The sequence below is a fragment of the Dromaius novaehollandiae genome, chromosome 5, assembly GCF_036370855.1.
Source record: "Dromaius novaehollandiae isolate bDroNov1 chromosome 5, bDroNov1.hap1, whole genome shotgun sequence".
Classification (NCBI taxonomy): domain Eukaryota; kingdom Metazoa; phylum Chordata; class Aves; order Casuariiformes; family Dromaiidae; genus Dromaius; species Dromaius novaehollandiae.
The window spans coordinates 44,116,115-44,130,580 of NC_088102.1; the positions used below are offsets into that span (position 1 = coordinate 44,116,115).

General features: G+C 57.5%; 1 protein-coding gene across 3 annotated transcripts; it reads right to left on the minus strand.

Moving 5' to 3' along the window:
* Positions 1-1,651: 1,651 nt before the first annotated feature.
* On the minus strand, positions 1,652-14,257 carry CHST1 (carbohydrate sulfotransferase 1). Of its 3 annotated transcripts, none has more exons than XM_064512630.1 (2): positions 14,002-14,257; positions 1,652-4,126 (listed from the first exon to the last, which is right to left on the minus strand). In XM_064512630.1, the coding sequence occupies exon 2, from the start codon at positions 4,080-4,082 to the stop codon at positions 2,823-2,825; it is 1,260 nt and encodes a 419-aa protein (XP_064368700.1). In that variant the 5' UTR covers positions 4,083-4,126; positions 14,002-14,257; the 3' UTR covers positions 1,652-2,822. The 3 variants fall into 3 exon arrangements, with proteins under 3 accessions (XP_064368700.1, XP_064368702.1, XP_064368701.1); XM_064512632.1 differs by lacking the exon at positions 14,002-14,257 and adding an exon at positions 13,495-13,631; XM_064512631.1 differs by lacking the exon at positions 14,002-14,257 and adding an exon at positions 11,904-12,045.
* Between the last annotated feature and the right edge of the window lie 209 nt (positions 14,258-14,466).

Below are 14,466 nucleotides of genomic sequence, written 5' to 3' on the forward strand. Positions count from 1 at the left end.
ATCCGGCAGCCAGCAGGTTGACCTTTCAGTTAATCAGCGATGTAACACTGGCAGTGAACGTGAGGAATATCGTTTTACCTGGGCTGCGTGCTCAGGCTGGAGGTGGAGCTGCTCAGAACCGGTGATAGCCCCCCGCCGCGGCGTGCCCCAGTGCCGCCCGGCGCAGAGCACAGCAGGCCTGGCAGGGAGGCTTTTGCCTGTGTCCCTTTTACTGGGATAAGGCCAGGACCCAAAAGCTCAGCCTTTGTTAAGCGCTGACAAAAGGATTAATTTAGTAACTAATAATGGGGCAATCAAGCCATTTATTTGGTTGGCATTTTACTGCCAGCTGCTTCGTAAGAGTAATGTGCAGCGGACTGATGAGGCTGGCTCCGAACACCTCTGCTGCGGTGCACAGCCTGGCCAGCCCTGCGTGTCATGCTGACAGCAAGGGCTCATCGGGGGCTGCGGGGCCCAGCTTGCCCCCATCCTCTCTAGGAGAGGCAGCCTAGGGACCACAGGGCTCAGCTGCAACCCTCTTGGGAACTGAGTTAGCGGGAGCAAGTTTGGCAGGGGGGAAGGCACTTGTTGCCGTGTCTCTGGGTAGTGTGAGAGCGACTGTTGCTGTACCTGGCCCCAGTGAACGCAACCGTGGTGGCTGGGCTTTCATGGAGCTGCACCAAGGCCCTCTGCGAGGCTGCAGGCAAGCAGATGAGGGTAGTGCCCAGCCTGGAGTCCGTGCATGCTGTCTTTGCAGCAGAAAACACAGCCAATTTAGCAGGTGTTACTCCCCACACACTCACCAACCCTGAGGAGGGGCCATCAAATTTGTTGCCTTGGCTGACCTTTTCCCTCACCCTGGCCAGCCGAAGCAGGTTTACAAAGTTAAGCTAGTTTGCAAAATGCCATTAACAAACTGAGGTGTAACAGCAGCACCTGCCCCTCCAAAGGTTTTGTGAGGGGAAAAGGGCTGCTAGAGAAGTGCCTGCAGCTGCAGCCTTCCCTGCCTCACCAGGTGCTGTACGTGCCAGCTGCTTGCACCGACTCCCATGTGTTACTGCAGGGTGCCAGGCTCATCCCCTCTCCCAGATAGGATCTTGGGCTGGGAGCCAGTGGGCAGTGGCCCTTGGAAGAAGCCTTCAGTGAGGAAATAGGTGGCTTAGGCACTCCAGCGATGAGAGTGCGTCTGTGCTACTCCAAGGACTGCTGAGGGCTGGGAGCGCAGAGCTGGGGTGGATGCGAACCAGCTACATCAGGCCTCCTGGGGGCTTTCTCTGGGTCCCCATCCTGCCTGGCTCTGGGGCAACAGAGCTGTGAAGTCACTAGGCAGTCACTGCCTTTCTGTGGGATGCACCCTAGGGACTGGGCTATTTGGAGGGTTTTGTATGTGTCCTGTTGGGTTGGAGAAGTTGGCAAGCTGTTTCAGCAGGTAAGGAGCAAACAGAGATTGATGAAACTTTGTGCCTGGCCCTTGGTCATCTGCTGAGATGCTGTATTGCTTTGCCTCTCCATGCTTCCCATTCCTGCTGCTTGTTGCCTTGTTTAGCTCACAGGGCCTGCGAGGCAGGGGCCGGTCCCTGCTCCCTGAGTGTGCGAGGTGCCTGGCATGTGAGGGCCCTGTCTTGGCTGGGAGCAGGAGGCCAGCAAAGTGCAACAAATGCCTTTGCAGTAGTATCTTTTTTGTTGTTTTTATTCTGGCAGTTTTATGACCTGATCTTGAGCACTCTTCCCTGGTGTCCCAGGGCAGAGCCATGCTTGGGTCAACAGTATCAGACTTAAGGCTAGCAGAAGCAATGACCATGGTGGGCTCATGGGGCTGGGCTCGTGGTGCTTATGGTGTAGCACTCCACTGCCAAGCATTTCAGTGAGCCCCCTGCCACCACACAAGCCAGCAAGCTCTCAGCTCTGTAAATAACCACAGGTTCTCACTTTTGGCTTAACTACTTGCATTTTTACACACTTCAGATTCAAACATGCACATGCCAAAGGGGTTGTGCTAGCTCTCCCCACCAGCTTTGCCCTGTCCTGCTCCTGCACACTGTAGGAGACAGGTATATCTGGAAAGACCAATTTTTGCCTGTTGGTGCACCCACCCCAGCTGTAATTACTGAGGTGTTTCAGTTGAATTTCACCCCCCCCAGGTCAGTTTTATTGCACACTTTTATTTACAGAAAACACAGAAATAAAGCATTAAATGTGTTGGGTTTTTACCAAACTGCCCAATCACTTTTTTTCTTCCTTTTGTGGGTTTTTTTTTTTTTTTTTTTTTTTGGCACAAAGAAATATCACAGGTGTTACCAAATAACCAGGTATCAGCAACTGACCAACTGCCCAGCCCAACAGCATGACTCAAACAAGCAGACGTATTGAACTGAGATTGAAAACAAGGAGGTTGTTCCACATTCAGCTACCAGTATAACTTGCTCATCGGGGGACAAGGGCAGTTATTCTGGAGGGGACAACATCATTCATAAATTATATTTATATTTACCTCTTACATTGTAAAAGTAAACAGTGCAAAAGTACAGTACCCCAGGTACCCTTTCGGTTTGGAAAGCTTGACGGCTGTCTTTTACATTTTGTGTGTGTCTTGTAAACATTGTTACCCATCCACAGTTCTAGCTCTTGTTTGGAGAGACCCGGTTCCTCTTGCGTCCGAAACGTGTTGTGAGAGGTGGCAACCACTTCCCCTGGACTCTGTTCAGAGATTCCCGCTCATGATTTAGTGCAAATTTTGGAGAGAAAAAGACAAAGGGGGGGGGAACAAATCAAAAGAAAACAAAATAAGGCAACAGTTAGAAACAGTCTGTATCAAAAATAGGGCCTGCTAGCCCAGGGCTGCATTACGAGAAGGGCAGGAAGTCTCTCTCTTCCACCAGGCTGATGGAAAGGTTTTTCAGCTCCTCCTCAGAGCTGGCTGTTTTGTAGCCGAGCTGCGCCAGCACCTGCTGGCAGGCGCGCTGGGTGAATGCCACAATCTCGTAGGACAGCCGGAAACGCCACTTCTCTGCCGTTGCTGCCGAGTTTCTCACTGTCCCGTACTTGTGTTTGGATGAGGACCTGTCTCCTCGGGTGTTGTTCTGTATCCAGCGCTCGACATTGCTGTCCATGGGGATGCCCAGGAAATCATAAATCTCCTCAGTCTTTTTCATGGGGTTCCTGGCCAGGTCTTCATACCTCACCAGCATGTATTTGCCTTTGAGCCACGGTGGCCGGTTCAGGCCAGTAGAAACGGAGTTCCAGAAGTCCTCGCACACTGTGGTGAGCTGGGTCACATCCAGGTTGTACGGCTTCCTGCCAGTGCCATCCCAGATCCTCCAGAGCCTGTAGGTGTCCCGGAAAGTCTCGCTCCGGGACGCCAGGATCCCCCGGGGGTCCCTCACCAGCTGGATGACCTTCAAGTTCAGCCGTGGGTCCTCCACCAGGGCCCGGAGGTCGCTGACCTCAGGCACCCGCACGGTTTTGATGGCCACGTGCCCATGCTCTCTGCAGGACTCGGTGGCCAGTGTCAGGTTCAAGGTACCACATTTCTTCACACAGTCTCCTTCCTCCAGGTGGAGATCGACAGCTCCCAGGGACTCACAGACGGGTGGCGAGCACAGCGCCTTGCTGGCTCCTCTGCGGAAGAGCCGGTCGGTCGTGTGGTTGATGGGCTGGGGTTTGATGTAGTTCTCCAGGAAGTAGAGGTCGCAGTCGTACAGGCTCCTCAGCAAGTCTCGGCTGGCCCCCAGCATGACCCGCCTGTCTGTAGTACTCTTGCTCTGGGTCAGCTTTGGGATCAGTGTGTACTGGACATGGTAGAGGGGCTCGAATAAATAGAAGACATTGAAGTGCTGGTTGAAGAGCTGTCCGACAAATGAGGAACCGCTGCGGGTGGTGGCGAGGATGAGGACGTGTGTCTTCCTGGAGATGTTATATGCAAAAGTGGGGCTCTCATCACATAGCCTGTCGGTTGCATCAGCGTCCTGGCTCAGGCTGCAGTTCACGGGGTTGGAGATGGGGCAGCTGTGAAAGGACTTGGCAGTGAATGTCCGGATTGCCGTGTACTGGATTGCAATGGATGCCAAGGCTAGTAGGAGGACAGCCTTCCAAGAACATTGCATGGCTGGTCACCTTCATAGGGCTTCTTCACAGGTCGTCTTGGTGTCTGCAACCCAACAGAGAAGTCACGGGTTGAGCGAGGAACTCCAGGGAGGACCTAAGTATTCCCAATACTGAGTGCACCAGCAAATGCCCTCCCATGCTGCATACATATCGGCCATCATTGTATGGATCCCTGTCATGTGCTGCATAGCCTTATTTCAGCAGAAAGGGGGACCAGCAACGAGATGGCCAACCTGGAGGCATATTTCCAGCCAGGACGTCAGCCCCAGGGACTGCTTCCTTCCAGACTGGGGGCATACGGAGGTCATGTGCCCCACAGCTCACCCCATGCCCTGTGGCCCTGGCAGTGGAGGTTTAGAACCCAGTGGTCACACTGTGCATGTGCCTTCATCCAGCTGCTGAGCAAACTCCTCAGCTGCCCCGTGAGCCATTTGTCACCCCATCAATCAGTGTCTTTTACACCCAGTCCAGGAGCTGTGGGAAGATGAGGTCAGGGGATCCTGCCAACACTGCCTGGAGAGGCTCCTCCATCATTTCTGGCCAGCTGGCAGTGTGAGGCATGGCCTGTCTGGGCCAAGGACTGCCTGCCCAGGGGGAGAGGGGTGATGGCTCTCCTAGAGCTGCAAACATCTCTGCTAAGGAGTCCATGGGCCAGGCCAGCTCAGTAAATGAGCTTCCAGGGACATGGACCAGCCTGAGCTCTGCAGCTGAAGCCAGAGCTGCATCCCAGCTGCCAGCCTCAGGTGCCCTAAGCACTGACCTGGGTGGTGTGGCTGGGCATGGCTCAGCTGCAGGTGCTGGTCCCCCACACAGCTGAGCATGGGGGGGGAAAGCACAGGGGGAAGGCAATACTACAGAGGAAGGCATTAGAAACTGCATCTCCTCCATCCTCTGTCAGCAACAACGATTTCTCAGAGGGACAACGGTGCTTCCTCTGGTACAAAGCTTTGGGCCTTGTGTTCATCTGGGCTCCAAAACAGGTTTGACTAAGGAGAGAGGCACCAGGAAAAGGGGGAATCTTATTTTCCTAGGTCGAAGTCCCTCATCTATGGGAAATAAAATCCCAGAACGCTTATGTATTCCAGAAACTGGCATTTGTGCCAGGATGGGAGGACTCATAACTTGTTTCAAAACCCTCAGCAAGGATGTCACTCTGTGTCCCTGATGAGCCTCCTCCTCTGCTACCTGTGGATTTGCACCGAGGGGATTTGTCTGTTCACAGAAGCAGGAGTCCAACCTCCCACAGACCACAATGTGCATAGAGGGGAGCAGCTAAATGCCAGTATTTGGTGAAGGAGGTGACCATTCATGGCCCTAGATAACTGGAAAATGCAAGGAGAGCCTCTGTGCCTCTTCTGCAGCCAGACTGGAGAAGCAGCTCCCCGCATGACTGCGAGGCGGTGGTGGCTCGAAGGCTGCACCGCATGTTCCTCAGTGACCTCCTCGTCTGTGGCTACCAGGTAATGCCTGAAACTTTTGGCTGGGAGATGCTGCCTGGGAGGTCATTGCAGAGAAGCAGGCAGAGCACAGGAGGCGGCGAGCTCACCTAGAGAAAGAGCATCAGTGTTTGGGGAGAAAAGCCTGGCGGAGCCAGTGCCTGGAAACCAGAGATGGAGACAGGCACAGGGAAGAGCAAGGACGTAGCCAGGCAGGCTAACCTTAGACTAGTGATGCTGACCTCTGTGGCTCTACTACATGTGCACAGGCAAGGGGAAAGGTAATCTGAGCAAGGTGCTTAGATGGGCACTCTCAGGCAGAGAGGTGAGAAGCACCTCTGCTGTGTTGGGGAGCACTGGCACTGCTTGGCAGTGTGCATCACCATGGTAGCACTTCAGTATTTAAAAAAGTCTCCTGTAGAGCCCTAACTCACAGAAGCTGCTCGAGGCGGGGTTTCTGCCCTTCACGGGCTCGCTGCTGAGTTTGACTGCGTCGGGGCCCTGCAGCGCACTGCCTCCCTGCAAGAGCTGCAGCGTGTCCAAGCCCTCCGTGCGAGGCCATGAAGCTGGCTCGTGTGCCCACAGGGCCCTGGCGGTGCCTGGGGAAGCAAGGCAGCGTGGAGGAGTGTGCGCATGTGTGCGGGGGGGGAGTGTGCACTGGGCAGTGTGGCGCTCATGTTGCTGCAGGTCATCATGTGCATTAGGTACCGCGGGGACCTGTGTGTTGTCACCTCTGTCTCCAGCTTTTGTCTGTCCCAGTAGCCACCTTGGTGTTGTATGTCAGCCACCCTTTCACTAACCAAATAATCTTTGCAGACAGCTCTACCCTGCCTCTCAAAAGCATGAGGCTTCACATCCACATGCTGCTGCTCCCCAAGGCCCAGAGGGGCTGGGGAAAGGAGGGAAGAGATCTCCACAACTCCCTCTTGCCCACTTTTCTTCTGTTTCCCCTGATGTGATATTTTCCCCGTGCACACGCTTCTCTGTGGCCAGTTGCCTGCCCTCTGCAGCCAAAACCATGGGGACAGGCCCAAGTATCTGTGCCCCTGGCCCAGCAGAGCCCTTCCTTCCTGTAGGATCCTTGCCACAGTTGCTTTCTCTTCCTCACACCTGCTGCGTGTCCCCAGGAAAAGCTCCAAGCCCTCCTCCAGCTAACAGCGAGCTGCCAGGCGCATGCTGGCTACTCTGGGGCGACGGAGGGCAGCAGGGTGGGATTGCCAGAGCCGTTGCTGAGCAGAGGAAGGCATGTGGGCCAGGGAGGGTTTTTGTGTGGGGCCTGTTCAGGCTTAGAGCTTCAGGGGCTTTAGGATATTGAAACTCCTTGCAGGCCTGGCAAAGCACAGAGTTCCTGCTGCTTTTTCCCCAGAGAGGCTATAGCAGCTGGCACAGTGTGATGTACCCATCTCCTCGATGTGCCCAACTCTCAAGAGAAACCTTGTCACTCAGAGTGATGCCGGGAGCAGGGAGGGCTGCTCTGACCTGCAGGTGAGTTGAAAAGCTCCTTTCTTTTTTCATTATTTACCAGTTGCTCCCAGCTCCTCCGCCGGAGCACAGGCACAAGGGTCTGGCTTTGTGAGCTACCAGGCTCCAGAGACCTCCCTGGGAGAGGGGTTTCTTCACCCTGTGATTCAGACCAGGAGCCAAACTGGAGGGCTCTGACTCTGAAGGCATCCCTCCTGCCAGCTATCACAGTATTTGTGCACAGAGACACACTTTACTTAGGGAGGAAAAAAAAAAAAAGAAAAAAAAATCACATGGTGGGCTGTAGCAGCTGCCTGGTGAAAGGATTTGGGGGCTACAAGCAGGCTGAGAAGCACCCCCTCCATCTTCCCCGCTGTATCAGTGGAGAGAACAAGGCTGCGCAAGTCCCAAAAACCTGACCTCTGTTCCCCACTCGCCCCACAGGGCCCAGACACAGTGCTGGTGCAGTGAGACGTGTGCTTTCCCTTGTCCACACTGAGCTGATGCCAGGCAAAAGCACTCCCAATCGGGTGTCTTTAATCAGTTTTAGACTTGTACCAATGCTTTGATCAAGGGTTGCTTTCTCCTGGGCTGCTGCCTGCCAGCAGAGGGGTATGTGTCGTGGGAACAGAAGTCAGACATTTGACCACTGCTGCTCCTAGCCCTGTCTGGGGTTACCAGTGCTGTAGAGGGGAGACCTGGCCCCAGGATCCACATGGGATATTACATCCCTTGGAAAAAGTGCCCAACCCTTGCGAACCTGTCAAGCTGGCACTTTTCCCAGGGTTTGTTTGCTAGTTTTCCCAGGTCTCCTAAGTCTGCTCAAGCTCTTCCCTTCTTCCTGCACTGACCAACTTGCTGTTCAGCCCCCAAGGCTCACTGTTCACAGGCACAGGATAGGACAGGAGGGTCCCTCCTGGCATCTCTTTGCTCCTGGCCCAGGAGGCTCCAGACTGTGTGGTGTTCGAAGTGGAAGTTGCAAAGTGGGAACTCTTTCCTGCTCTCTAGTGATGGCCAGCCAAACTGCACCCTTCAGACAAGCTCTCAACTTTTATTCCTTGCTGGGCTGCTCATGGACGTGGCAGAAGAGGTGACTCTGATGGTCCAGGGATGTGGCAGATACCCACTGCTGGCTCCTCTACAAAAGGTGGCCAGAGACTGGGTGCCTCCTCAATCTTGCCAGATCGCTGGCTGCAAGTGTTTTCAGGTTCTCTGTCTACCCCAGAGCCTCTCCCCTTTGCAATACATCAGACTGTGCAAGGGGAGAAGTGCCGATTTGATTCACCTCCCCCGGGAGAGCAAAACTACAGCCTGATTTCAGCTTCAGCTGCCTGTCATCGCCACTTGCATGTGCCCTGCCTGTCTCACTGTGCTACAGTCAGAGAGGGACCAGCTTTTGGGAGAAGGGTTCCCTCCCTGCTGTCTCATCTATGACTCTTAAAGGCAATGGGAAACTCCTTTTGGCTGCAAGCTGGTTCTCCTGCCTCCTCTCATTGTGTGTCACTGGAGATGTAGTTGTGCTCAGCATGGCTCTAACCAGCCCACAACGCAGGGCAGCCGGCAGCCTGGGCACTCTCGGGACAGTTTTCACCACCTGCACCACTGAGGCTCCTCATCTGGCCAAGATGGCAATTGTGAGACCCTCTCCTTGCCCATGGACCCACCACTGTCCCGGGAAGGGCTGCCTCCCTCCGTGTGCACCCAGCCTGGCCATAGAAAACTGCAAGGTCCAGGGCAGCCCTGGGAAGTGGCTTGTGCTGAGGATGGGCTTGTGCTGGCCAGCTGGAAGGGCTGGGGACAGGCTGCTCCCAGAGCTCCTTCCTTGGCGCACTGCTGTTTGAGACAGTGCAAGCTTGTGGGCACCTGGGAGCTGCTGGTAAGGCTTAATATCACTTCCATTCATGTGCCCCATGGCTCCTCTTTTGGACAAATGCAGTGCCTGCAGCCAAGCTGGTATAAAACACCTGGAAAGGAGAAGGTGTGTAAGGATCCACATGATTCAGGTCAGGCTTGCTGAACCGTGTGTTTGCAGTGAACTTACTTCAGGAGAATGTCTCGCACATGCACGTACAGCAGGGACACAGCTTACTCTCCCATCCCTGCCCTGGAGGACCTTCCTCTTAAATTGGTCTTTTCCTATTCAGGCACTGATACCAGGGGCCAGCTTTCCAGATCAACAGCTGGAACATGGGCTGTGTCCATGTGAGGCTGTAGCCTGTGTTTAAAAGTCCCATGTGAGGCATTTGCTCTTTCAGCCACACAGCCTGACACCGCGGGTGCTGCAACCACAGGAGTCATCTCAAATGTTGGTCTTGCAGATGTCTCCACGCAATAGGGTGTTTCAAGCCAAAATCTACCTCTGCGCTATCTCCAGCTCAGCTCCACCAAAGATGATGACCCAATGCAGCTAAAGGACTGGAGCTGAGTCTGGTAGGTCCCCTCCAAGCTAATGGGGCTACAACTGGGAGGGTAGGGTGGGGGGGATGAGTGGGGGTGGGGAAGTAACTCATGCCCTCCAGCTAATGGTGTTGCTGGGAACTGGTTGCAGTTAGGACAGACCCTGTGAGACAAGAGATACTGGGGAGGCGAGAGGAGTGTTTGCAACTTTGAATATGCCTGCTGCCCGCACTGCCAGTGTGGGGTCCCTGTGCCCAGGGCCACAGCACACACAGGCCTGCCCAACTGCATGTTGGGACTGTGGGCTTGCCCTGCCATCCCTGCGTTGCACAGCCCTCTCCACTCCAGCGTCCCCCCGTCAGCTGTGCAGTGCTGTGACAGCAATGTCAGCTTATGGGTGCTGTGACAGGTCAGGCACACAACCTGCCCACACACAGGGACTTGTCTGTCATGCAGCCAAGCACCCTTCCCTATCACAGGGCATAATACACAACTATTGTGTGCACGGGCTCCAGCAGGCAAACACACAGCTCCTTTTGCACCGCCTGGGGGCCCTCACTGCTGCCTCTAACCCCTTCCGGTCACAGCGTGCCAGGCTGCACTCCCTGCCTTTCCCCCAGCGCTGTCCAGCTGCCCGCAATCGCATGGGGACCAGGCTGGCCACGAGGGATGCACAGCATCCAGCAACTGGCTCTGAGCATTGCAGGAGCCTGGCCTGTGCCTGGCACAGGGACAGGAGATTTGTCTGAAAAGGAAGGTGCTGAGCCTTTCCTCTCCCCTGCCCAGCTTCCCACAGCCTCGAGCAGAGAGGAAGGGACAAGACAGGACAGGACAGCAATACAGCCTCCCCCACCACACACACACAAAACAGCAGTGGGTGAATAATCACCTGCCCTCCTCCTCCTCCCCTGAGTCTCTGCGCTGCTCCGAGGAGGACAAGCAGGCAAGAAGCCAGCAAGACAGCCCAGGAGTGCTGGGGAGATTGAAGGCAATGAATTCAGCTGAATGGCATCCGTGAGTCACCCACGCGGAGAGCAGCGAGTGTGGCTGGCCAGCCGCAGCGAAGCGGAGGCCCAGGAGGAGATGCTGAACGGAGGACTCTCACTTTAGGGACCGTCTTCCCAGATTTGCTGGGAATGACCTGCTTTTTTAGCTGCGTAACAGGAACGCAGCGCTGGAGGCTGCGACCGCAGCTGGACTAAGGCATGAGGAGGTTGGACCTGGTCAGGCTGCTGCAGGGTTTGGCGCGAGGCACAGGTAGCATCCCCACCGAAAGCCGGGGTGCTCAGCCCCACGGGGCACTATGCAGGGCAGCGCCCCCCATTTCTCAAGTCCAGTCCCCGTGGGGCTCCTGTTACATCTCTTAAGTGCTGGCAGAGGAGTGCCGCTGCCCTGCCTCCCGCCCCAAGCCTTCCTTGTGGCTTTGACCGAACGGGAGGTTTTTTTCCTCATCTCCTGGCTCAGAGGTTACGTGGCATTGCCAGGCAGCTGCCTTGCTCCTCCCCAGAGGGGACTGCGTGTGGGCACCTCTGCCGCGCGAGCCGTTCTGGGAAGGGAACCGGGCGCTGACTGGTAGCGTTGTTGCTGTGCGGGCGCTCCCAAGGCTCTTTCAAAGGACAGCCGACACAAGCTGCCCTTTCCGGCTGCCTTCCAGGCCCCCCGGCCTCCTCCCTGGCTCGCTAGGAGCCATGCTCGCAGCACGGCCGGCGGCTCGGGCTTGTCCCTGACCCCCTCACCGCCGCTGGGAGACTCCTCTGCATTTCCTCGCAGCCTCCGGCTGCAGCAGCGGGAGGGGGCTTCGCAGGGGGAAAGGCAGAAGCCGTGAGGGTTTGAGGCGGTGCGGGTACCCGGCCCGACCCCGCTCAGCCCAGCCGAGCCCCACGGCAGAGGACGCGCTCCTCTGGCCCACGCGCTGCCGCTGGCCGGCCCAGTGGGGACCTGGCGCCTTCCCCCAGCCCTGCCCTGGTCCAGCCGCAGACACCCTCTACCCCTAAAACACATTACAGGCGAGCAAGCCTGTTTCCATGGAAACCACGCAGTGACTCAGGACTTTGGGACCAGCTCGAAACACAACTGCGAGCAGCAGACACCTGGGGAGGCTTGGGGTGTCGCGGTTGGAGGAGGACAGGCAGACCAGCGCAGGGAGCGGGACGCGGTACCCACACGCGTGTTGGCGGCAGGCTCACGCAGGTGCGGAGGGGCACGTGGGTGCACGTCCAGGCAGTAAAACCCACACCAGGAGTCAGAAGCCAAAACCCTTCTCCTGACACGAGTGTTGCTGCAGCACTCGGAAGTCATCACTGCAGTGCACGGCGCTGGACTGATCCTGAGCCTGCCCCATCGCGGACAGCCCCCTCGCCCGCCTCCAGACGGAGACCCAGATGCGCACACCGACCCCCAGGGCTCACAGCGCTCAACTCCAGCGGCTGCTCCTCCCAGCAGCGCTGCCCCTGCCTTGCCCACTGCCGCGGCGCCCGCCCGCTGCAGCCCCCTCCCTCCCTCCGGGGCAGAACCCCCGGGGCTCACCCCTTGCAGCGGCTCCCCTTCCTGAGCGGCGCGCCGCAGCCCAGCCGCCGCGGTGCCTCCCTGCCGCATGGCTCAGCCAGCCTGGCTCACGCATCCCCGCACGCTCCCCCGGCTAGGTCACTGCCCAGACATGGAAATTAAGTTGCAGGATTGCAAAACAACTCTCCGCCAGGGACCCACGGGCCCGGGCCCTGCTGCTTCCCAGCATCTGCCAACCAAGGAAAGACTTTATCTGGTGAAACACGTTGTGGCCATTGAGGTGGGGCAGACGGACTCCTGACAAGGATTTATGACAAGCATCCCACTTGGTGGCAGCCGCTTAGTCACGTTTGTGCCTGCAAAGCCATACGGCCACGCCGTGGCCTACCCACCCTGAGAGGCGCGAGCAGGCAGTGCCCTGTGGCTCCCTGAGGGGAAAGGCGACCGCTGAGAAAGCTGGTGTTAGAAGAGCAGCAAGGAGCAGGCCCCTTTCCCCCTCACCAAAGGGGGCACCTGATTTGAGCTCTGCAAGGGACCTGGGAGCAGGGGCGGTCTCTGCCCCACGCCCTGGCACACAGCAAGGCCCACAAACGCGAGATCCTGACGGGTGGGAGCGAGGCTTCAGCCTTGCCTCCTCTTTAGCCCCATAATGGTAGGGCTGCCCTACAGTCACCGGTTCAAATCCCAGCAGGGGCAACATACCCACCACCTTCCTCAGGTGAGCACCACATTATATACTGAATGGAGGTGCTTCATAAAGTATGACCATAAAGACCCAAATCTGGTCTGCTCTCCATGCATATCCCCTCCCATGGCACTTTTCTGAAGATAAGGCATTGGACACCAGTCCTCAAACTACTCCTAACCTGTTCCCCGTTCCCCTACCTCCATCCATCCCCGTCTGCATTTTGGTGGGACTACGGGATCCTTTGCAATGAATGACACAACTGGACGATTGCTGCCCACTTTGGCCAGCACTTAAATCATCACAGAGGCTTCAGCTGGGATTCTGTTTATTTCCTACTGGCACTCAGCATACACATTTTGAGTTAATTAATCACTGGCAACTAACGCCAACCCCAGCCAATCCCAGAGTTTTCTTATCGCAGCATCCACCTGTATCTGTTTATCCCTCATCTGCTGAACTGCATCTGCCTTTCGGAGGATGTGACTGCCTGGATAAGCCTGATACAATTTCTTGTGATCTCCATCTTCCTCTAAGCCATCCACCAGTCTGTTTGTGCACGCTCACTCCCTCATGAAGAGCTCCCCTGGCAGCAGCTGGAAGGCTCTTTTTTGATGAACACACTCATTCACCACCTCAAAATACCCTCTTTGCAACATACCGAGTATACAGCAGTGTCAGGAGCTCAAACCTTCAACCACTCACCTTTCCTGTAGGATTGCTCCATGCTATAGCATGCTTCAACCTGCTCTAAGAGGTCTTCTCACTCCTTCTAACAGCACCTGCCTACATCCTCATGGCAGGCTTATCCGACCACTATGAAGTCTGACAGCAAATGCCTCGGTATATTATCTAGCTCACACAGCTCACACACAGCCTTGTTAGAGGGCACGGCATCCGGCCTCCCTTATGCCATCTGGGACTTACCAGTTGTTCCAGGCAGCAAGGTTCCCCCATGAAATAGCACAAGTTTCCTTGCAGCTCATATCCACCACCAAGTCTTTGACGACAGGTTTGCCATTCTCCCCTGCCCCACAAAGCGACCCCAAACTTGAATTTCCAGCGAGTTCACAGCCTGGGACGGGACCCTGTCCAGAGCACAGTCAGTCCAGTGCGGATGGGAACAGTGGGAAAAAAATCCCCTCCAGTCTAAGCAATACTCCAGGTGATTTTTCACGCCCCTGGAAAGTTTGTGGCACGGAAAGGGTTATGAGGAGAAGCGAGCAAGCGGGCGGGCGGCCGACCCGGCGGCTGGCCCAGGGCCGCGGGCAGCGACGCCGGGGTGCGGGGTCCGCGCCGCCCGGGGCCCGGCCGCGCCGCTGCGGGCAGCTCCCCAGCACCGCACCGCACCGCACTGCACTGCACCGCACCGCACCGCGCCCGCCGCCGGCCGCCCCTCGCTCCCGCGTCCCGCCCGCCGCGGGCGCCCCTTACCTGGCGGAGCCGGGGCGCCGCGGCGGGACCCCCCGCGGGACCCCGCGCCGCGGCTCCGGGCGGCGGCGGGCAGCGCTGCGGGGGCTCCCGGCAGCCGCGGGGTCCGGCCCGGCCCGGCCCGGCCCGGCCCGCGCGGAGCCGCCGCGCGGGGCCGCCTCTCCACGCCCCTCCGGCCGCGCTGCGCCGCTCCGCTCCGCTCCGCGCCGGCGGCCAGCGGCGGGGACGGCGGCCGAGGCGAGGGGAGGCGAGGCGAGGGGAGGGGGCCGCGCCCGCTCTCCCCTCCCTCCGTCCCGCCCCCCCGCCTCCCCCCTCCCGCTCCGCGCCCGCCGGCCGCGCGCACCGCTCCGCGCCCCCCCCCCCGCCCCGCTCACGCTCCGCGCTGCCCCGCGCCGCTGCCCGGCCGCGCATCCCGCAGCGCAGCCTCCGGGCTTCCCGGTCGCGGAGCAGCTCTTACTTATTTATTTG

Excerpts from the sequence above, each read along its gene's own strand:
- CHST1 (XM_064512630.1), bottom strand. The coding sequence starts at position 4,082 with ATGCAATGTTCTTGGAAGGCTGTCCTCCTACTAGCCTTGGCATCCATT.